A 21,480-nucleotide genomic window follows, 5' to 3' on the forward strand; every position below is an offset into this window, starting at 1 on the left:
AACTGTATATATATATATATATATATACATATATATATATATATATATATACATATATATATATATATATATATACATATATATATATATATATATATATATATATATATATATATATATATGATATAATGGCAGGTTATGTAGAGGAGAATAATATGTCATGACTCCATCATGAATCATCATTAATTTGCAAATTCGGAACATATTTTAATGATTTAATTTCCACAAAAGTTATTTGACACAACAAATCACACCTTTCAACTTTTATTTTATTTTGAAAAGATTTTTAATTTTTTCTATGGACACCTAAAATGTAAATGTGCCCTTTGGGTTGACTTTTGTTTAAACGTGGTCTAGGCTATAAATGAAACAGACGTGACAGTCAAGACAAAAAAGGTTCAGATATTTTTTATAGCGCATGTTTGAGGTATAAAAAAAGATAATTATTCAACACACTTTAGTGGGCTACATACTGAACTTTGAGGATAGAAACACAGTAAAGATCCTATCATGCTCGTATTGATCTCATACCGATATCAGTATTGGTATCAGTACTATCGATATTTAGATGAATCTAGAAAACGCTACAATGACACCCGGATGGATAAGCTAAGAAAATGGATGGATGAACTCCTTGAGGCATCAAGCATAGAGTCACAAGGGTGCTTCCTCATGATGTACATGCTATGAGTTTCAAGGTTTCCATGCCAGCGATGCCTTCTTGGCACAGATGAGTATAAGATATGCATGCGAGGGACACGCAGACAGCAAAGACTTTCCACGTGTTTATTCTCGCTTCAACATGTCTGTTTTAAACACGTTAAAATGATGAGTCAAACATCACGTGGCATGTCCTCATTTCAGAGACCCCGTGTTCGTTAACAGTGTGATCGTTTTCAAAAGAGAAGCCTTCAGAGCTGCGCTGCATTTCAGCTTCTGTGTGGGCCAATATTACAGCTGGTTTTCATGTATTATCACCAGGGTTATGACATATGAATAGTTGCAGTTTGATAAAGACTCAAAATCACAAATTGAAGTGCAAATTTAAGACAATTTATTTCAAGCAGATTTGCAAACAAGGTTGTCATCAAGTGCTTCAAAGCAAACAAACGCCACAAATCCAGACATGAACAAGAATAAACCAATCGACATGCTTTTCATTACCTACTTTCTGGCTGCCTCAATAAAAAAAAAAAAAAGGAAAGAGACAGTAAAAATGTGGGAACTCCTGAGACCCGTGCAATATCTGTTTTTGAGGCGCACTGTGGAATTAGTAACAGCAGTTCAAGCCTCCAATAAATTGTCAGGTATTGCACAACTCTTTACTTCAAGTCTAAGCAAGTGAACTATGCTAGATGATGACCTCAAAACATTTAAAGGGAGTTAAATTTAACTTTTCTCCCTATCTGATTTCCACGAATGAGGTCAGGTCAGTGCTGTGCAAGTTCCAGCCCTGAATTCTAGATGTTTCACACATTGAGAAAAATAAAGACGAGCTCACTGTAAACCTGAGCAGACCCTCTCTGAATGGTGGAAAGATTCATACCAGTCAACACAACTTAGAAAACACAGATACAAATACTAGTCTGTTGCCGCAGTGACAGACTAGTATCTAACATTTAATGCTACAGTCTGAAGTGAGATCCAACTTTGTTTCTCCACATATAAAGAAGCAGAATTTCTTTTATTGTGAAAGTTTATCAGAAATGTTGTTGCTGTTTTTTTGTGGTTCCATTTCAAGCTTCTCTCTGTGCCCTGTAAATACTACTCCCCTCTAAGCTGGAATGAGTCAAAGCAGTGCCATCTTGAAGAGGGGAGTCAGTTTGGCATGTATGAACACTTCCAAGCAACATATGATCCCCTTGCACATTTTAAGACCCCTCAGAGAAACATAAACCTCCTCATATCTTCAGATCGTCTATTCTAGTCTTGTTGTTGCTGTGTTTGGCACTGTGGCCAGGCCTGGCCTGCGTAGGTGACCCAGGGGCAGATCCTGCTCCCTTCTTTCCTTTCAGGTCACATTCCTCTGGCTTGCTGGTGCTGCTCCTCTCCACCGCCAAGTTGTCCTTGTTCTGTTTGTAGGCTGCCTTGCTGTGGTAGGGGTGGAAGGACGAGTCTGTGGCCGCGGTGTAGCACGGCACTGGTGGGTAAGCTGGCTGGACTTGGCGGTGCTCGTGGAAGTAGTCATCGTAACTTGGGGCAAATGGCACTGCAGTCTCACCAGGCTCCTTGGAGATACTCCCATTGGACTGGTTGCGCCTCCTGAAGGTGATGCCCTGGCTGCACTTGGTGAAACCCAGATGGTAGATCTCTATGAGGTTGAGGAACAGAGACACAGAGGCCACTCCAAGCATAAAGATGATGAAGATGGTTTTCTCTGTGGGGCGGGATATGTAGCAGTTAACCACATTGGGGCAGGGGGGTCTGTCACATGTGTACATGGGTTTGAGCTCAAAGCCGTACAAAAAGTACTGGGCCACGATGAAGCCCACCTCAAACAGCGTCTTGAAGATCACATTGAAGACATATGTCCGCAAAAGCTCCCCCTGCAGGCGGACTCGTCCCTTATTGTCTCTTATCAGAGCCTTCTTGTGCTTCACATCCACAATGAGAGTCTGTTTGTCTGATTGATGACTGTGCTCCTTTTCTCTCTCCTTTTCTTTCTCCTTCTGCTTTTCCTCCATCCGGACTAGATGGAGAATGTGCCCCAGGTATATCAGAGTCGGTGTGGATACAAAGATTATCTGCAGCACCCAGAACCGGACGTGAGATATGGGGAAAGTGATGTCATAGCATACGTTCTCGCAACCGGGCTGCTTGGTGTCGCAGGTGAAGCCCGACTGCTCGTCGCCCCACACCTTCTCTGTCGCAGCACTCAGGATCAGGATGCGGAAGATGAACAGGACAGTGAGCCACACCTTCCCCACGACGGTGGAGTGCTCCTGGGCTTTTTCCAGGAGCTTTCCCAGCAGGTTCCAATCCCCCATGGCTGTGAGAGGTCAGATCTAGGACTACAGAGGATTTGAAAATAGAAAAAGTTATTTCATCTATAGACTGTTGTACACAGCAACAGAGATTAAATGACTACAGTAAAACTAATCCTGAGCGTACGCCTCATCCTTCCTGACGACTAAAAATTCTCTTACCAAGTTCAGCAGAGATCAGAACAACCAAGTCTTTTGGGAGCCAAGCTGCTAACTGAGCGTCCAACTGGGCGGCCGCCACTGAGCAGGTAGTGGTCTTATCCGCGTGGGTGCAAACAGGATTATATTTACTTTGGGAGGGTATATATTTGGCAAGTGTGGACAGGAGGAAAGCAGGTTTCAGACATGATTCTGCGGCTCCTGGCCTTCATGACCCACGCCATGGCAACACGAGCCACACGAAGTGAAATCAAACACTGGGCAGATGTGGTGGGAGTGTGAATTAGAAACAGTTGAGTAATGTTAGAGCTGTCAGCTCCTGTGACACATTAGGTTTTAAATAGATTCTGCTTCTGATGAATGATCTATACAGTAGTAAGAGTGGAAGTAGAAGGTATGCTGCTCTGGAGGATGAATTCAAGTGTTGAAATGTGGCAGGTGGGCTGACGCTGAGGGAGCCAGCACCAGCTATCGCAGATTGGACAGCAATTTAAATATGGGACCCGCACTCCACGGTGTGAGATCCCACATTACAATGAAGAATAATGCCATCATTCGAGGAAAAAGAAGTGAAACAACTTCAACTTCTGTTCTCACATAAGACAGCTGTTAACCTGCACTTACAGCATTTGGCCACAGCATGAACCATTAATAAGTTAACTTTAGGTTTAGGACTATAATTTAAACTCCTGAAGAAACAAATATTTCAGTCTATAAAGCATAAAGTTAAAAAAAAAAATCACAGAAAACTTACATTTACTGGAGAAAGTCACCGTGTCAGCTCATACATCCTCTGTGGCAAAGCTTCCCACGTCTGGCAGGGTCCATGAGGCCTCACTGCTTTACCGACTGGCCTCAGTGCAACACTAATCTTAGGACCCCCAACAATGCCCTTGAATGGACAGGAAAAGCAGACTCTTGCGAGCCACAAACTTAGTTCCACGCCGACAAGCTCAGTGACTCAGTCTTCTGTCTTCAAATACAACTCTCGCAGAAATCAGAATCCAGGCCCAGGGGTCTTTAGCCGGCCACAGCACACATATGCACACACACTCAACCAAAGAACCAACCAACAAACCTGCTCTCCCTTGACCCTCCCTCCCCCCTCGGTTAAATTTGGCACGGTGTGCACTGTCCAGTGTAAACTATTAAACAAACCCCTGCTCGCATGCTACGGCGAGTGACAGGGCAGCTGGCCAATGATCTTGTCTGCTAAGTCTGTCTGGCCACAAGTGTTCCCGAGATCTAAATATATCACAAGGGTCTCTTTTCCTATCATGGGGGTGGAGATGGGATGGTGGTGGTGCAGGAATGATTTGGAGATGAACAACTACTGGCATCCTGAAGTTCCAAATCACAGTGACAGGAAAGGGGTAAATGTATTTATTAAAAAAGCTGAGTTTCAATGAGTTAAAATCCTAGCTACTAAACACAACAACTCACTTCAGACATATTTCATTATTTCATCAGGTACTCAAAGAAACAACACACTGCATGTTTGCTAAATAATTTCATATTATCTGCCAGTTTATTTCTTCATAATCCACAATGTGCACTGTTTCAACCCATTGTATAGTTTATCAGGGTTGATTACCTGGATGTAAAATGCTACAGGTGCATTTAGAAAGGGTTTTTTGTATGTTACACGCACACATGGCAAACGATTTGTATAAACAGCTACTTTACATTTTATTTACATTTACAGGACAAGTGAGATGTTCACTAATATATCGTGATGGTTAATACTAGGGTCTGTTAAACAGTACGTCAGCTGCAAACATTTATTTAAGCCCACTGGAAGAAAATTTTACAAAGATGAAAAGTAAGGAAAGGTATTCTAACTCAAGGATATATCTGCAGTAATGAGACTGGACAAATTCTAAGCTGAGGTACCTCTGCAGACAAGCGGAAAGGACTAACACCGACATTTTTAACTTTTTGGGGATTATGAGCTGAAAATTGATGAAGGTTTACCGACAAGTCAAAGTGAACACACATGTAGAAGCCACAATATTAAAACCGCTGATGGTTGAACATCCTTACAAAACAGTGTTCTCTGTGGAAACTTCTTTCCATGCGTGAGAGTGCTACCATCTGAACACAACAGATCAAGGTAGTAACCTGGCCTCCAAACTCTCCAGACACACAACTTCAAAAAGTCGAAGTTTCATGCTTCAGTGCATTTGAGCTCTTTTGATGGCATGATATTAGGCAGCTGGTTTCAACACTGTGGCTTACAGGCACCGGTGATGACATGGCAATCATGTTTGGACAGTATTACATTGTTTTGTTTTGAATTGAAAATTTATTTTCTAGCACCAACTGTAGCAACAAGCGGTCTACATTAAGTTCAGAAAAAAATCAGTGACCATCAAATAAAATCTAACCACCATACTGTTAACAGCTGTTCAAGTCATTTTACCCATTTATATGTGCTTTCCTATACATCCACTAGCTTCTAATGGTTTCATTTTTTGAATTTCTCATCCAGCATTTCAACTCCTTCAATAACCTCTGATTTTTAAAGGACCAAAGTGATGTTTCAGAGCATTTCGGTTGACTTTTACCATTACGTGTTTTCGTTTGTTTAGTTTGGAATCGTGGCGTCCACAATTTTCTTAAATTTCAGTATCGAATGATCTGCTATGGTGTGGACTTATGTACAGATTACAAACCCTTTTCCAAACAGCAATCTTTACAGACTTTTTGCACCAATTATAACTGGTATGTTTTAAATTGCTCATATTCAACAACAATTCTGTACACCTGTTTTATTCTTCTAAGAATACTGAGCTGCAACAACAATACGGCTGTTACAAAAACAAGGCATCACACTAATAGTCAGCCTAAGCTTGTCAACAACTTGACAAACTGCTATTTATACTAAAAAAATAATATAATGGAAGCCTTCAGAAGCATTGTGGAATCCAGAAAAAAGAAAAACAAAGAAAAAAAACCCTAAAGATCTAATCAAGGTAAGCTTGGTTTTACTGTAACAACAGCCACCTTGGATTTGAGTTAAAATGTTCTTAAGCACCAGTTTGGTCTTTAAACCTTCACTACAGACTCTAGTTTAGGCGAGAACGGCAGCCAATATTTGTGAGTAAAAATGAACAGATAAAAACAAGTATCTAAGATCCACTGACTGAATTATGTATAAATAAATAGCCAAAAAGCTGAAATTGACCTAATACACAGTATATATGTGACTTTAATGCATGAGATACTACGTGGTCAGGTGAGGTTACTGCTTATTAGTTCAAGAGAGTCTCAGAAAGCAGAACACCTCTCACCCCTCTCGGCTGGGCTCTTTTTGGTCACAGTGAACTTAGACTTGAGAGAATGATCTGCTATCAGCTGATTGATTTCATTTTGCTTGTAAGTGGACAATCTTTGGCTTATCCATGGTAACTTTGACTCGTCTTCAGAGCTGCGGAAGGACCGTTTGCAGGCCCTGCCTATGAGGTACACCACCTCTGCCAGGTTGAGCAGCACACACACCGCAGACACTGCCAGCATGAACACAGTGAATATGGTCTTTTCTGTCGGTCTGGAGACAAAGCAGTCCACCGTATTGGGGCAAGGGAATGAGTCACATTTCACCAAACGCACCATCTTAAAGTCAGGATAGATCAAGTAAAAGATGTAGAGAAAAGCCACTTCGAAAATTATTCTAAAGATGATACTGATCATGTATGTCCACCACAGAGCGCCCGTGATCTGAAACTTCTGGTTCTTGATGTGTTCCAGCTCTTTGGGACTACTGCGGCCTGCCCTCTTCAGGATCTTCTTGTCGATATGCCTTCGGTGGGCTACGTGCATGGCCACTAAGAGTGCAGGGGTGGAGACCAGGATGAGCTGGAGTGCCCACAGACGGATGTGTGAAATTGGGAAGAACTGGTCGTAGCAGACGCTATTGCAGCCGGGCTGCTGGGTGTTGCAGGTGAAGCCGGACTTTTCATCGCCCCAGACGCTCTCCGCAGCAACCACCAGGACCAGGATGCGGAAGATGAAGATGACAGACAGCCAGACGCGTCCGATGCCAGTAGAGTGCCTGTTTACACCGCTGATCACGGCATAAAAGGACCCCCAGTTCATTTTCGACTCCAGGTCTGGGGAAAAGGGGATTAATATAAGTTTTTACAGGTGTAGGCAGTTACATGTGTGGGATGCTTTGCATCTAAAAATCACCCAAAATTCTAATTACTAAGAAAATTTACTCCCTTTTTTATTACTGGCATGAAGTCACAATGGCTTGCCAGTTAAATAAGGTCTTTAGACTATAACTGCACACAAAACTTAGCATTTCAGAAAAAATCGAACCGGTGTAACATGAGTAGTTAGAGGTTTACCAGGCTCAGCCGGCGGTGCAAGCGGCGTAAGCAGCACCGGGTCCAAAGATGACCATCTTGAAGTATGACCTGAGCATCAAGCCGGATTTGGCAGTCAGGAACAACAGACAAGAATTGCCAAGTAGCCTGCCGGCTGTATAAAAACAGGGGCGATGGCCTGCCATCATGCACCGTCACAAGACGCAACAGGTTGAAACCAATTGCAAAACATTTGCAGAACCACGTGATATGCTCATCCTGTATTAATACTCTACTCCCAGGCTGGCTTACAGCCCAACTGCAGACAGACTGACAGACTGCCAGCAAATTTCTCCAAGGGAGCAGCAAGACATGCATCTCATTGAGGCTTTCCTTTTTTTTTTCCCCTTGAGAGATCTCTATTGTTTGAGAATAGCTATGTTCTTTAAGGTTTTCCTTTAACAGATCTTAAAATTATGTGACTTTTAAAGCATATTCAGTAAAACATTGCTACCATAAAGGGAATGATGATGAGACCGTAAGCATGCCAAGTATTTGCCAAGTCAAGTCACTGGGGCATGTCAGTCATCACTCACCCCAAATCCAACCTCTCACTGAATGTTAGTATAAAACAATTAGAAAGGAGATAACATGAATTTTTACCTTCAGCTGCTGGTGGTACACAAAAATGTGTACAAAATGGGAAGAAATAAATTCAAATTTGTGTTTTTTAGCGAGCCAAAAGGCTGGATTGAGAACACCATGCGTTTGGAAAATGCTAATCATTCCTCCGCCACTAGCCACTGCCCTGCACCGTAGCGGTCATATGCTCTTATATAAACTATTTACATACAATGGCACCCTTTATGGGGCTGCAACAAGACTCTTTCAGAATTCAGATCAAACGCCTCGATTTCCGCCTACCCCGGGGCAAAAGAAAGAATCTGTGTGGACACAAAAGGCCTCAGCCTGCCACATTATTTATTGTGCTTGGCAGGGCAGGGAAGTGAAGGACGCTGTTGACCCGAGTCACTGCTGCTGCGACATTAACAGGTTTACGAATTCACACAGATTATATATGAACTAGGGAACTACTGCATAGTCTAATGGAGTGGCTAATTTGAATGCTACAGCACTTTAAAAGATTGATTTGATTAAATTGTCATTTGCACTTTAAAAATAAAATACAGCTTTAATTTTTGATGTTACCTAGACTTTTTAATTCCAACAATACTAGCACAAGAATATATTAACCCAGTCACACAGGTTAGTCCAGTTAAGTCCAATATAACATGTTACCAAATGGTTCATATTAAAAGTTATTATTTACATAGCACCGTCAACAGGTTAGTTGTGGTCACACCCCCTTCCACGTAACAGTAGAAACCATGATTTACGGCAACACAACGTGGTCGTTTGTCATGTACAATCAGATGACACACAGTGGCTCACTGTGCCATGGGTTTTCCTGCATCACTCGCAGGCCGTAGTGGGAGGGTTTGGGTGGCCTGCTAATAATCTGAATGAACTGCACCTCATTTACATTCTCTCTACACAAGGAAGAGACACAAATGTGCAATTGTAGCAAACACATCTTTATTTCAAAGGCAAATCTGCACAAATAATGATAGGTTTGCCATTGCATAAGAACAATATTATTAAGTCAGCAAAGCTTTTCTGTGATCAAAGAAAAATTATACATTTAAAAAACAAAACCAAAAAAGACCTGTTGTACCATGCAGATAAGGTAATAATATAGATATGAATACAACTTAATAGAAAGCGGGTAATCAGACTGAGCAGGCACTGTCTAGTGGCTAAAAATAATCAGGACTTGAAATACAGTTCTGTTCTTAAACACAGCAAAATGGAACAGGTTAACCAATATCTTTAAATTATACAGTCAAAATAAAACAAGCAAAACTAGCTTTGTATGCTTTCCCTGTACATAAAGAATAAAAGCTCGAGATACAAAAGAAAAACATGACTTAATGTGTACTAGTCCAGTTAATCCTTTATAAATCTACTTTTAATTTCTTTCTTTCTTTCTTTCTTACACACACACACACACACACACACACACACACACACACACACACACACACACACACTACTTCCTTTGAGTGTAGCATGATATGAGATACTTCTCCCAGTCAGAGTCCTGTTTCTGGGCTTTAAGCTGAACACTGTCTACAAAACAAAACGGAAAATTGTGAATATCAACATAGAGCGGTGACAATGAGGAATAAACACATCGCATTGAAGTATATTAGTGTAGTGTGGACTCTTAGAGAAAATGCATTTTTAAAATATAATGTAACTTACTTCTTTTGATGAGACTGGTCTTCTTAAGTTTGCTGTGGATGGCGTGTCCATTCTGGGCCAGTCTCAAAGACAATGAAGCACCCCTCCTGAAATGATGTGTTAAGTGTGTTCATTACTTATTGGTCCTTTTTGAATGTAGAGTAGATGATTGTATTTTGCCTATTTGTGGCACAAACAGAAACAGTGCTGTGCAAAAGTCTTTCTGAAAGCCTGGACAACAAAGTGTTTCTTTGAACCCTTGCTGCTTTTTTGCTCATTTTAAGAGGAACATTTGTTAAGCCACCCAACACTGTGGCCTTTAAATGATTTGAGCATTAAGAAAAGAAAAAAGAAAAAGTAAACTACAGCCTGTTGCCTGTTTATGTTTTCCCATTTCTTTTGCTGAATCTATGAAAAATGCCAAAGATAACAGTTTAACAGGCATAATAATATTTTTGCATCAACAAGGTGATTCCTAAAGAGCTATGAACTTAACACTTAGCATATTTCAGCATGGAGTGCAGTGTGTCCTCAAAAGACTTTGGGCAAACTGGACAAGAAGAGTACAAAAGAAGTAGCAGGCAAAATCTGTGGCGACAAGGTCTTATGAGGATGAAACTTCTGGTGCCATCATGGTTTGAGGTTCCATTTCAAGCCAAGCCAACTTATATTAAAAATAAATAAATAAATAAATAAATAAATAAACAAAGCTTAACAGAGGAAACAGAAAAATGAGTTTCAGCCAGAGGTACTGGGGATCTTGTCATGACTGATGAGTACTGTTAAGATTTTGATCCACCACCATGCAATGCCATCTGCAAGGCATCCAACTGAAGATGGCCAATCAGCATGACAATAATCCCAATGTCACTGCTAATACAGTAAAAGGATACCTGGATAGAAAACCGCAGTCAGTAATGAACTGGCTGCCTCAAAGCAGATTACTGAAGCAGTGTGGGATCATCTCGACAGAACAAAAGGACAGCAAACTTCCCAAGAAGAGTGCTGAATAACCTTCAAGAAGCCCGGAGAACTATTCCTGAAGACCATTTAAAGAAGTGACAAGGAAGCTGCCTAAGAGTTCACGCTGCATTCAAAATGATAAGTGGTCATTCCAAATATTGATTTTGAAATTTGTAAGAATTGTGCAAACTCTGTTTTTGCCTTATTTCCTGCATTTCCAGGTATGTTTGCATATGTTTCAACAAACTGCTGCACTTGTTTTCCTAGCAAAATACATGAAAGGAAAGGAAAAAGAAATGGGTTGTGGCTCAAGACTTTTTCACATTACTATACAGTCACCATGCTACTTCTTAATTTAACAATTTACATTGTTTAATGGTGACGTAATAATTTTTTTACTGTTAAAATTCTGTCCACTGAAACTTTTTACGCCACAATTAATTGACTGTGTTTTATGTTTCGATACCTCATGGCTCCGAGCTTTCCCTTCTCCATGAACAGCTCGACTGTAACTTTGCCTTCCTGTGGGTACAGCCTAGCATAGAGGGTCCTGTTGTGTACAGTCGCTTTGAACCAGCCGACTGCCTCCTCAGACCAATCTCTCCCATTCAGAGGCATCACCTAAGGGGTAGGAAATACACACAAAATACCATGAACTGAGATAAATCATTTCCTTTTCTCACCAAGTAACAGATAACGCTGTGACTAATAGTGGACAAATGCAAATAATTAAGCCCACACTCTCACAGCACAGCTTTTTAACATTTCCATGTATGCAAACTCTGGCAGGGACAGTCCGTATGACTCTCTCTGAATATTTTTACATGTCCATGCAGGTGTACTGTAAATCCACTTACATTAGTCAGTGAAACCTGCACAGCCTGAAGTGGTATAGTAGCCATTTCAGGGGTCAGCTCCTTTATATTTGACAGTGACAGACAGGCAGTGTCACCATAGTCCAACCTTTTCACTTCCACCTTGATGGATGTCTCTGTCCTAGCACCATCTTACATCCAAAAGACAGAGAGCATACAAAGCAAGACTTAAAAATCCAGTGTGATATTCCCAAGTGGCTACCAGGAAAACAAAGTGACACTGCTACCATCTAGAGGCATACATCTGCAAAAACATTTCAACACAAGGACAGAACCCACCTCTGCTCACGCCACATATCTTTATCACCTGGCTCCTGCACCATTGTTCTCGCTCGGCGACCCAACCCATTACTACGGTTCCAATATCTGGAATGCAGTTCTGCTCAGCATTTGAACTACTGGCTTTCCAGCTGTGCCAAATGAAAATAATAATGATGATGACCAGAAACATGTGGGTTATTAAAAAAGAAAAAAAAAATCTACAAAGAACACGGTTATGAATAAAAGGCATAAATGGCTCTTTAAGTTCTGAAAATGTCATCAGTGAATCAGCGGGAAAATCTGAGAAAAAGCAGACTTAAGTTTAGCCTCAGCAATGAATGACTTACTCTGTGGCAAAGGCCTGTAGCTTCTCATGGGAGTCTGCCTGCTGGATGTAGAAGTTGCTCGGACTCACAATGTGAGACACCACAACCTCAGTCTCTTCAAATCTTCGGATTTGGAAATCGGGAATCTTTAAACTGTTGGTTGTTGCCATTTTCGCACCATCAGAACTGTTATCACGTTCAGGCTCTGCGCACTTGGGACTTTTGGGTTTCCAGTGGATATTCACACCCACGATCTCTGGCTGAGTAGTTATATTTTGGCAGTCTTCACTTCCCAAGGGACCAGGATCAGAGACCCTCTCCACTACCTCTGCGAAGATGTCTCCAATATCCCAGAGTTCAGTTTGTGTTGCAATCACGCAACTATAGATGAGAGAGCCACTTGACTCGGCTTTTTTCACTCTGAAGACTGGGGCTCGGGTTTCAAACTTTGCATTCAAAGTTTTTGGAGCAAGAACTTCTACCAGATCGGTGACAACTTGACTGAACTGGTCTTTTTGTGGTGTAATGGTAGGTGACACAGGCTGCTGTAAATCTGAACTGTATGCACGTTTAGCCCACTCCATGGCCGTGACCTCCAGTGAACCCATGTTTTTAACTTTTGCTCTGAGGAAGTGCAGCAGCTGGGAGGATGTTTGTTTTTGGTGTTGCACCTTGACATCATCTTCACATCCCCAGTGTAATAGTGGTGTGGTGTTCATGGGTTTTGGGTTACTGAGCTCGGGGAAAACAGCTTTTAAGGGAGGTAAAAGTATTTGAGGCCTCTCTGCACTTCTGTCACGGCTCTCATCAGTGACAGGTGGAAAAATCCCAGCATCCACTTGGCTCTTCTCCTCAAAATCAACCTGCTTTTCTTCAACCTTAAAATCACAACTTGAAGTCAAAACAGTGCTGGTGAGGCTTGAAGAACGCCTGCATATCATGTTGTCCTGATAGCCTGCCGCAGGCTTCGAGGTGAGGAAGCGTTGTAGCTGCTGAAGAGACACCGTGGCTCCCAGTACCTGGATTGCTTTTGCTATTGAGCTCGCCATCAGCGAGTTCTTTAACATGGGCCCAAACTTAAAAACATCTGTAATCTGAATCTCTTTGATGCCAAGCTGCTGTATCTGATTTCCGCTGACTCCATTTTTAACCTTAGGAAGAAGACAAACCTGCGGGTCTGACAGGGAAAGCAGGCAGCAGAGGTTTATTAATACAGTTACTTATCCATCTGTAGCTATACGATTAATTTATAACTTACCAGCTGTGAGGTCCTTTAATGAAGCTGAAAGCTTTGCGACTGTTTGACATTTCACATCTAAAGCTTTTGAGAGATCGCTGAACAAGTTCCTGGGACAAGATGAATTCAGGTAACCTTGGACATCTTTATAGGCCTGGTTGTAAAAAAGGGGGAAATTTGTGTGGTTTATTTAAAAATACACATACATTGTGTTTATTAGTTCAGAGGAAACCAATTTTGGCAGTCAGCTGATATTTCACGTTTTTGTAATGACGAACACACTGTACCTTTTTCCATTGGTCTTAGCAATATCAGCTAATGTAAGTAAATGCATTAATTAGTCGCTCGCTTGCCAGCTAGCTTTACCTTGATGGTGAAGTTGCGAAGGTCTTGTTCAAGTTTATTCCGGGCATTTTCCAGCAAGAACAGCTGGTAAGTTAACTGCACTTTCTGGGAAATCATGGAGGGCGCCGACTGGAGGGTGACAGCCAGCTGGTGAGGAGCCATGGCGTGCGTGACCCCTGCCAGTATGACTGGTGGCTAGTTAGCGGCTAGTTAGCTAGCCAATTAGCGTTATTATTCCTGACTTTGACGGTCCTTTTCTTTTCATAGATTTTCTTGGGGGTTCCGCAAATTACCATAGTGGAACGATTCCTTTTAGTCTACTTTTTGACCTCGGTTTCTTCTTTAAAAACCCGGTTGTCATAAAAATGTATCCCACTCCTTTTTCCACCAATGCCAGGCCGCCATCTTGAGAAGAGGCCCCAGCCAGTAGAGGTGGGCGGAATGGATCGAAAAATAAACCTCAAATATGCACTATGAAGAAAGTCCAAACCTTTTTGTGTGGTTTAGAGACAGAAAAACTTGCATTCCAGGTCTCCAAAGACTCCGTTTCAAAAGACCTGAAAAGCTGAAAGTGGTGTTTTGTTGCGTTAACTGATTATTGTGGAAAGTAATCATTGATATAGTAGTGATTAAAACAGACTATGACTTTCTAACTGTGGACCCTCTTTAAAAAGATAGAAGTTTCAGTTGTAGATATTGCATTTAACTGTTTATCTATTATTTAGTTACTTTGGTGTGTTATGAATGGTTACGAAGGAGGTCCTTATCAGTAGAAAAAGCTGTCAACCTTATAGAAAATACAGTTAAAAGTCCCAAATTTATGCCCTTTTTCTCAATTTTTTTCCAAGTCTGTCTAGTTGGACAGAATGGAGTCTTTGGCGGTCTGATTCTGGCCCAGGGGCCATGTGTTTGGCACCCCTGGTGTAGAGGTAGAAACAGAAAGTCGTGCAACTTTGCATGCAAGCTGTTGCTAATGTCTAAATGCCAGTAACTATCAACACCAAGAAGAAGAATGAATACAATTTACTTGTTGCATTCCTATGGTTTGACACCTAATGCTATCCACACAGTGTTCTTTTCTTCAAGTGCTCTTTGCTTGAACTTGTCAAGCTGCTACTTGATCTAGAAGCTGAAACGTGTGGGTGGGGCAATACAGACATTTTACTAAAGTTAATATTGCTCAAGAGTTAGATTGATAGGCAGTTTTGCTGTACCCGTGATAATGCTGACATCACATATACTGGTTCCAGTTGCAAAACGGCACTTTGCATCAGTTTCAAGAAGAGGGATTTGCCAATAGGAAGACAGCAAGAAAGATTGCTCAATGGCATATCTTTTTTTTCTTTTGGTGTACATCCAGAGGTACTTGCTTACAATTTCAAATATCTTTTCATGCCATTGCCAGTGGATCAGAATTGTAGGATGCAAATCAAAGTTTAATGTTGTGTTGCTTAGTTTCACAATCTTAATGGATGACCTTCTCTGATCATGACCTTACAGTTAGGATTCTATGACTTGGTGGCATTTCAACTATAATTGTTCACCTTCCCACCTCATTGATTTATTTTGTAGATACTGAAATGCGGGGAATGGTATTCTTAAATAAAGAACTGCACGATATCGTGGTTATTCAGTGCGACATGTTTATTATGTAAACCATACACCGTTGCAACATCTGACCACAGTCTCCAGGGTCAGAGCCACACATTATATATTACAGAACAGGCTGGTATAATGACATTTCTTGTATAAAGACAAAATAAGCCATTCTTATTTAAAAATATATACAAATCAATATGTTTAAACAAAAGCTCTCTTACAAGGGTCTATATGGCAATTGTGTTGAATTATTCAGGAGTCCAGTCGTGACTCTTGGAATGTTCTGCAAGACTTCATAGACGTCATAAAAATGTAATCCATTGGCTAAAGCTTTTAGTTTCAAAACAAACATTCACGATGAAGAATGGATACGAACTCTTGTGATTCTTGATTTGACGTGCACTGTAACCAAACCACTTGGGAATCAGTAATGCCAATTTCCAGTTTAAGATTTTAGCTTCAGAGGTCACGAAAAGTTTGCAGGTATGTCCTGTAAGACTGTAATGTGCAATAACCACAATCTTCACTTTTCCACCAAGTTTATGGTATGCTTACTTTACATAGCCCATGTGCATGTCTAAAATTATCTAAAAAAAAACTGTAAAAGACTGATTTGAGACTTCACACCATAACAGATCTCTGTGTGCAGCACAGCTTCCTGCTGAACATGATGAAAACTGCTAACAAAACAATTGCAAATAAGACAATTATCATCATTTGTCCAAAATGAACTTCCTGTGCCTTTGTGCGCAATGAACAGTACAATGAAGGGTTCATCAGATATTCTGTCACCGTAAGGTTTCTAACTCTCGTAAAGCATTCTGCCTCACTGATATCGGGCACTGTAATCTCCGTCTCATTTAAGACCATCAACCATCTGTTGTCACAGCAGTTGAAAGGATTCCCGCTTATATGCATGACGGTAAGGTTTGTGGATAAAGCACGAATCAACGAAGGGTTTAAAGTTATAAAAACATTATGTCTTATGTCAATTTCTCTCAGGGGAGAACAACTTAAACTTCTGGGAATTGTATCCAGCAGGTTGTTCGATACGTTCAGGTGGGTTAATGCCGGCATGCACGGTAGAGACAACAGACGAGAGCTGGTTAAGTTGATCTCACTGATAATTAAGGACTGAAGAGTTGTTTGCACACCTTCTAGCGCCCCCTCTTGCATGACCAGTGATGGATTTTTTGCAAGGCTGAGGGAAACCAAAGAAGTCCCCTGAAATGTGTTAGGCTGAAGCATTTTTATGCCATTTCCTTTAAGATTGAGGTGTTTTAGAGTCCCTAAGTAGGCGAATTCAACACAAAGGTCATCAAGATTTGTTTGCTGTGTTGAGTTAATGCTTCCTAAGTGATCAGCAGAAGTGCAAGGTTGGACTGAGTTGTCTTGCAGATTTAGTCTTTCTATTTGTGCGAGTGCACTGAGAAAAGGTGGGGAAATATATACCAGCCTGTTGCTTTGCAGGTCAAGGTGCTTTAGGGAGCGGAAGAAAAGCTGGCGAAGGGGTCCTGAGTCAGAGTCATTTCTCACATCCCAGATGATGCTTTGTAGACAGTTATAGCTGAGATTCAGAGTTTCTAAAGACAGCAATAGGCTTAAAGTCTCGATTGGGAAAGACCTGAAGTGGTTGTAGCTCAGGTCAATATAAATCAGTGGCATGGGCCTCCAGTTTGAGTGTAGGTTGTTTTTTATTGCAATTTTTTCACCTACAATCTCACTATAAAGAGAATTTGTCTCTGACACCAAAGCAGCCTCTGAATAGGAACCAATCATGTTATTCTGTAAATAAAGATACCGCAAACGGTTCGTTTTCGGAACGATTGGAAAATAAAGAAGTTTGTTGTGGCTGAGATCAAGAACTTCAAGCCTGTACAGCCTGCTGTCCTCATGTGTGACAAAAAACTCTACAGAGTTTCTGCTCAGATTTAGAAATTTCACTTGACGCAATTTAAAATCACAAATGTGCGCAAGATTGTTTTTAGCCAAGTTTAACACCTCTAATTGGATCAGTGATTCGAACGTCCCTTCTTCGATCTCAGATATCAGATTGTCGTCAATAGCAATGGCCCTCAGGCTTTTACTCTCTGTGAATAATTTGTGTGAAAGTCTTGTTAAAGCATTACCGGTCATCTTGAGCTGATCGAGGGCGGATTTGTTTCTAAGGTAGTGCTCGGCTGCAAAGTCACTCAGGCCGTTCATTGATATGTCCAAATCCTTCAGCCCGCTGAGGGATTGGAGGGCTTTGCTGTTATTGCCAAGGTTGTTGTTTAGTTCGTTTCTGGACAAATTCAGCTGCTCAAGTCGAACCAGGTTTTCAAACAGCCCCTCGGAGATGAGATCCAGCTGGTTGTTGCTCAAGTCCAGCTGCTCCAAGCAAGGCAGCTCAAGCTTGTGCAGCTGTCTGATGAAGTTATTGGACAGGTCCAGTCTTCTGATCCTTATATCCAAATCCACAGGGATAGAAGAGAGATTCCGATTGTTCCAGGACTGCTCCTTGAAATTAAAGGAACACAGTGTGAGCCTCAGAGATGGGGCACTTTTAAAAAATATCAAAACCAGCAATTCTGTAGGCTTAAGAAATAAATAAATAGTGCAAATTTAAAAACATTTAGCATTTATATTGATCATGTTGAACCTACCCTCGAAGCATAATACGTCAGTCCTGTTACGCAAAGGTCATGGCTGAGTGACCAGAGTAGTAGGAAGTTGGAGAACATATGTCTGACCATTCTCCCTCTGCTGCTGCTGCTAAACTGTACCACTGCTGTTGTCAGAGCTCGTATGCACTCACACACACACACACACCAACACCCTCTTATAGCCATGCTTCATCAAAAAAAAGGGAGAGAGAAAACAGCTGTGGCCACCAGATAGGGAAGGTGGATACTATATTTAGACAATAAAGACATGACCACGTAGACCGCCTCTTTCTGTCAAGCTTAGGTCACATGTAAGCGAAAACCTTATAATTTGTAAAAAAACAAACAAAAAAAAAAGGTTTGTAGACAAACATATTGTGTTTTTAGTGCTAAGTGAAGCCACTTTTAGAGATAAATGCATTTAGAATTTGCTAACACTTTAAATACAAGTTGAGAAATAATTTGCACCGACACATTATCCCATTTATAACAACTTTAATTAGATGATGATACATTATTTATTGTGGTATTCAAGAAACTTCCTGGGAGATAAATTTATACATTTGTTTGTTCCTGACAAAGTCTCTGGAAACGGAAAGCGTTTTAAAATAGACAAGAGGAACAAATAAGCAGACAGCGCGTAGGTGGAACAGGAGGGAAGCCCCCAGCAAGGTATAAAGGAACACGCCTAAAATAGACTGATGAAAGGAGGTGCTGGCATATGAGTACAAACTTTTGGGAGTCAGCCCAGGACATGCACCCAAATTCTACATTTTAAAGCTAATATATATTTGAAAAAAATGTATTTGCCTGGCAGGAAAAATAGTTTTCCTGCTGCTGCCACTCTGCTTTATATCTGCACAGCCCTCACGCTGCTCAGTGTCAGTTTCCCACTTCCAGCAACAGTCAGCTGCATCCTTATCATCCTCCTACTGTCTTGTCTCAGTTCAGCTGTATGACACCAAAGAAGGTTGAGTCTTCATCTGTAGATATCAGGGCTGTGGGCCTGTCTGGGATCACCAGTTCTAGCTCGTCATCCTGAAGCAACTGCACTGTGCCTGCAACAGAGGACAAACGCTGTCAGAAAGTGTAAATGTATTTAAACGTACAGTACATGTTTGCTATACACAAAAGCCTTTTTACTATTGGTGCTACTTTTGGATTGTTTTTTCTGCTAATGGACTTGTATGTTGTCGGATATCCTGGATATTATGGCCATCTCATGGTTTTTATGAGGGGTGGCCCCCCCACTAGGAAGTTGGCTTGATGGGTTTGTTTCAGATGAGGGGCACTGCCCAGGGCAGAAAAATGGAGCCAGTGCAGAAATACCAAAAACTGCAGTTTGTCTAATGGATGCTTGAGGCTGGCACCAAAACCAGGTCAAATACTCTATAGTACAGTATAGTACTACAGTTAAAAGGCCTGTGCAGCATTAACAAGCATGTTTATAGCCTGGCACAAAAGAAAGATTTGGGAATTTATCGATAAGCTAGTGCATGGTAGCTGAATTTTCTTTTTTAAATGGAGGCTGGTGATATTTAAAACTCAGGGTGTGCCCAGCTTGACAGGTGTCCCAACACAGGAAGTTACAGTTGACTGCACTTGCGGTGTTAGGGCCTTTTGGAGCGTTTATAAACTGAATTATATGAAAAAGTATAATTTGCTGACTTGTTTGAATTACTACAGTTCCTGAGATTCATTAGCCTCTTATTTACCACCAGTAAGTAGATACCCTTTGCAGAAAGCTAAGCAAGCTCCAGTTATGGTTATGTCTGGTTCCAAAAGTGCAAAATAGCAGCTCTCAAAATGCTTCAAACTATTGGCCGACACAGGCTTAAAACCTGGAATAAACTGTGTAGCTGCACAAAGGCCGCGATATAAGATGAACAGGGATTATTTTGAACTGTAAATTATTGCAAAGCTACTTTAGTATAGTGTCTAAGAATAAAAATGTGGAACTAGAAATCAGCACGAGAGATCCACTTTCAAGGAACAGTGTAACATTTTCAAAAATATGCCTATTTGACCTCGATAAGTAGAGGAAGGAACAGCGCTGTGTATTACAGAGAGCGCCTGTATCCAAAAGCAAAAAAACCTCCACAGCAGCAGTCTCTCACTGACCTGCAGTGTAGCATGTGTTGGCAGGATATCTATCGGGCATCGCTTGCAGGCAGCGCAACAGCTCGGCTTCAGCTGAGGCCCTACTTCGAACGACATGACCCATAACTATGCTTGGGCTTTCAAACAAAACCTGCAAATTAAGCAGAACATTACCTAACTGGTTGGAACAAATCATATGCATGATCAATTTAGTTCTGCTCGAGTTAGAGTGACACAATACTTGTCCAAACACCAAGTAATAACCATCTTCTTGGACAACAATTCTGTTTTCCTTTTGTGAAATTGCATTTCCTCGCTGTGCAGAAACAATCCAAGAGATCACAGTTATATTTCCTGTGAGAAAAAGGCAAGATACGCTTCATCAAAATAATGGCAGACGGTACAGCCAACGACTTGGATTTAGTTTTACCTCTTATGTCTGGCTGTTTGTTAGTGTCAGCCCTTAACTGCAGAAATGCTGTTGAAGCTGGCAAGAGAAGGAAATAAACACTTGACTTTCATTTTTTTATTAACTTAGCATATACTGTTTGTGCTGTCATTACCAGATTAGACTGGAACTAACAAGATATTTTCAGTTCTCAGCTCTGACCCACCTCTAGAACTGCCTGGGTCCCTTTTGACTCTCCTAGAAGATATCTTCAGAGAACTGTGAGCTTCCTGGAAGACTCTTGACTTAATGTCCTATGAGAAAAACAAAGCCTTGCGATAAAATTTATTATTGCAGCGCTATCTGAACAACTCACTAATGGTATAAATCTCAGTAGTACAATGTCCAAGATGACTCCATCCTGTATAATCAGTGACATACCTCGCTTGTTTTAAGCATCTTGGCCAATTTCCCATCGACTCCCTCAGAACATGGTTGATTTAATTGTAGAATTATGTCTCCTTGGAGTTTGCGAAAATCATTTTCTAAAACCCTGGCTCTGTGCACCAGGAAAAGACTGAGACAAAACATGAACGCTGTGAGTGATAATAACGCATTATAGAGCATTTTGAGACTAACAAGCTGTCCCCCCCCAGTCCCCAAGTTACTCAAACGAGTGAAGTCACACATCAGTACACTCCGGAAACCTAAACGTTCAGTTTCAAAATTAGTTTTTAAAATGAGGAACTATCTTTGCCCTGCCTCTCAAGATGGAACTCATTTGGACTGCATGAAAATTACAGCCAAACTCTGAGATGTATTGTGAAACTCGCAGTTGAAGTAAAAAGCCACATTTTAATAAAGACAAAGGCCTCGCTCGCAGAGCATCATTTGTTCTTGTCAGTACTCGTGCCAGCTCAGTCCGATATGAAAGAGAAGTTGTAACCTTTTAAATTAATACCACTGGCTGCACAAACACAAGAG

At 41.1% G+C, this 21,480-nt stretch overlaps 5 protein-coding genes across 8 annotated transcripts; all 5 read right to left on the reverse strand.

The window, feature by feature from the left end:
* Positions 1 to 767: 767 nt before the first annotated feature.
* On the reverse strand, positions 768 to 4,196 carry LOC147337782 (gap junction alpha-3 protein-like). Of its 2 annotated transcripts, none has more exons than XM_086310643.1 (2): positions 3,898 to 4,196; positions 768 to 3,011 (listed from the first exon to the last, which is right to left on the reverse strand). In XM_086310643.1, the coding sequence occupies exon 2, from the start codon at positions 2,985 to 2,987 to the stop codon at positions 1,902 to 1,904; it is 1,086 nt and encodes a 361-aa protein (XP_086166769.1). In that variant the 5' UTR covers positions 2,988 to 3,011; positions 3,898 to 4,196; the 3' UTR covers positions 768 to 1,901. The 2 variants fall into 2 exon arrangements, with proteins under 2 accessions (XP_086166769.1, XP_086166778.1); XM_086310652.1 differs by lacking the exon at positions 3,898 to 4,196 and adding an exon at positions 3,147 to 3,868.
* Positions 4,197 to 4,555: 359 nt separating this feature from the next.
* LOC147337783 (gap junction beta-1 protein-like) lies at positions 4,556 to 8,242 on the reverse strand. Of its 2 annotated transcripts, none has more exons than XM_086310685.1 (2): positions 8,117 to 8,242; positions 4,556 to 7,255 (listed from the first exon to the last, which is right to left on the reverse strand). In XM_086310685.1, the coding sequence occupies exon 2, from the start codon at positions 7,239 to 7,241 to the stop codon at positions 6,414 to 6,416; it is 828 nt and encodes a 275-aa protein (XP_086166811.1). In that variant the 5' UTR covers positions 7,242 to 7,255; positions 8,117 to 8,242; the 3' UTR covers positions 4,556 to 6,413. The 2 variants fall into 2 exon arrangements, with proteins under 2 accessions (XP_086166811.1, XP_086166802.1); XM_086310676.1 differs by having other exon boundaries at positions 7,496 to 8,242.
* An 807-nt stretch (positions 8,243 to 9,049) lies between these two features.
* LOC147337784 (uncharacterized) lies at positions 9,050 to 14,283 on the reverse strand. The gene is made up of 8 exons (XM_086310664.1): positions 13,786 to 14,283; positions 13,441 to 13,573; positions 12,204 to 13,359; positions 11,875 to 12,005; positions 11,578 to 11,726; positions 11,187 to 11,341; positions 9,779 to 9,864; positions 9,050 to 9,643 (listed from the first exon to the last, which is right to left on the reverse strand). Exons 1-8 carry the CDS (start codon positions 13,924 to 13,926, stop codon positions 9,564 to 9,566), a joined length of 2,031 nt encoding a protein of 676 aa, XP_086166790.1. The 5' UTR covers positions 13,927 to 14,283; the 3' UTR covers positions 9,050 to 9,563.
* Positions 14,284 to 15,430: 1,147 nt separating this feature from the next.
* On the reverse strand, positions 15,431 to 18,194 carry LOC147337785 (transforming growth factor beta activator LRRC32-like). Its single transcript, XM_086263120.1, has 2 exons — positions 18,009 to 18,194; positions 15,431 to 17,862 (listed from the first exon to the last, which is right to left on the reverse strand). The coding sequence occupies exons 1-2, from the start codon at positions 18,192 to 18,194 to the stop codon at positions 15,985 to 15,987; spliced, it is 2,064 nt and encodes a 687-aa protein (XP_086119246.1). The 3' UTR covers positions 15,431 to 15,984.
* A 221-nt stretch (positions 18,195 to 18,415) lies between these two features.
* LOC147337786 (tumor necrosis factor ligand superfamily member 13B-like) lies at positions 18,416 to 21,224 on the reverse strand. 2 transcript variants are annotated; one of them, XM_086263145.1, is made up of 6 exons: positions 20,938 to 21,206; positions 20,723 to 20,810; positions 20,539 to 20,595; positions 20,350 to 20,462; positions 20,130 to 20,259; positions 18,420 to 19,066 (listed from the first exon to the last, which is right to left on the reverse strand). In XM_086263145.1, exons 1-6 carry the CDS (start codon positions 21,184 to 21,186, stop codon positions 18,951 to 18,953), a joined length of 753 nt encoding a protein of 250 aa, XP_086119271.1. In that variant the 5' UTR covers positions 21,187 to 21,206; the 3' UTR covers positions 18,420 to 18,950. The 2 variants fall into 2 exon arrangements, with proteins under 2 accessions (XP_086119261.1, XP_086119271.1); XM_086263135.1 differs by having other exon boundaries at positions 18,416 to 19,066; positions 20,130 to 20,462; positions 20,938 to 21,224.
* Positions 21,225 to 21,480: the final 256 nt, after the last annotated feature.

This window comes from Aulonocara sp. 'chitande type north' Nkhata Bay, linkage group LG2 (assembly GCF_057382095.1).
Source record: "Aulonocara sp. 'chitande type north' Nkhata Bay isolate Kocher_YH1m ecotype deep benthic linkage group LG2, A_spYH_male_GT1.1, whole genome shotgun sequence".
In the NCBI taxonomy this organism is placed as follows: Eukaryota; Metazoa; Chordata; class Actinopteri; order Cichliformes; family Cichlidae; genus Aulonocara; species Aulonocara sp. 'chitande type north' Nkhata Bay.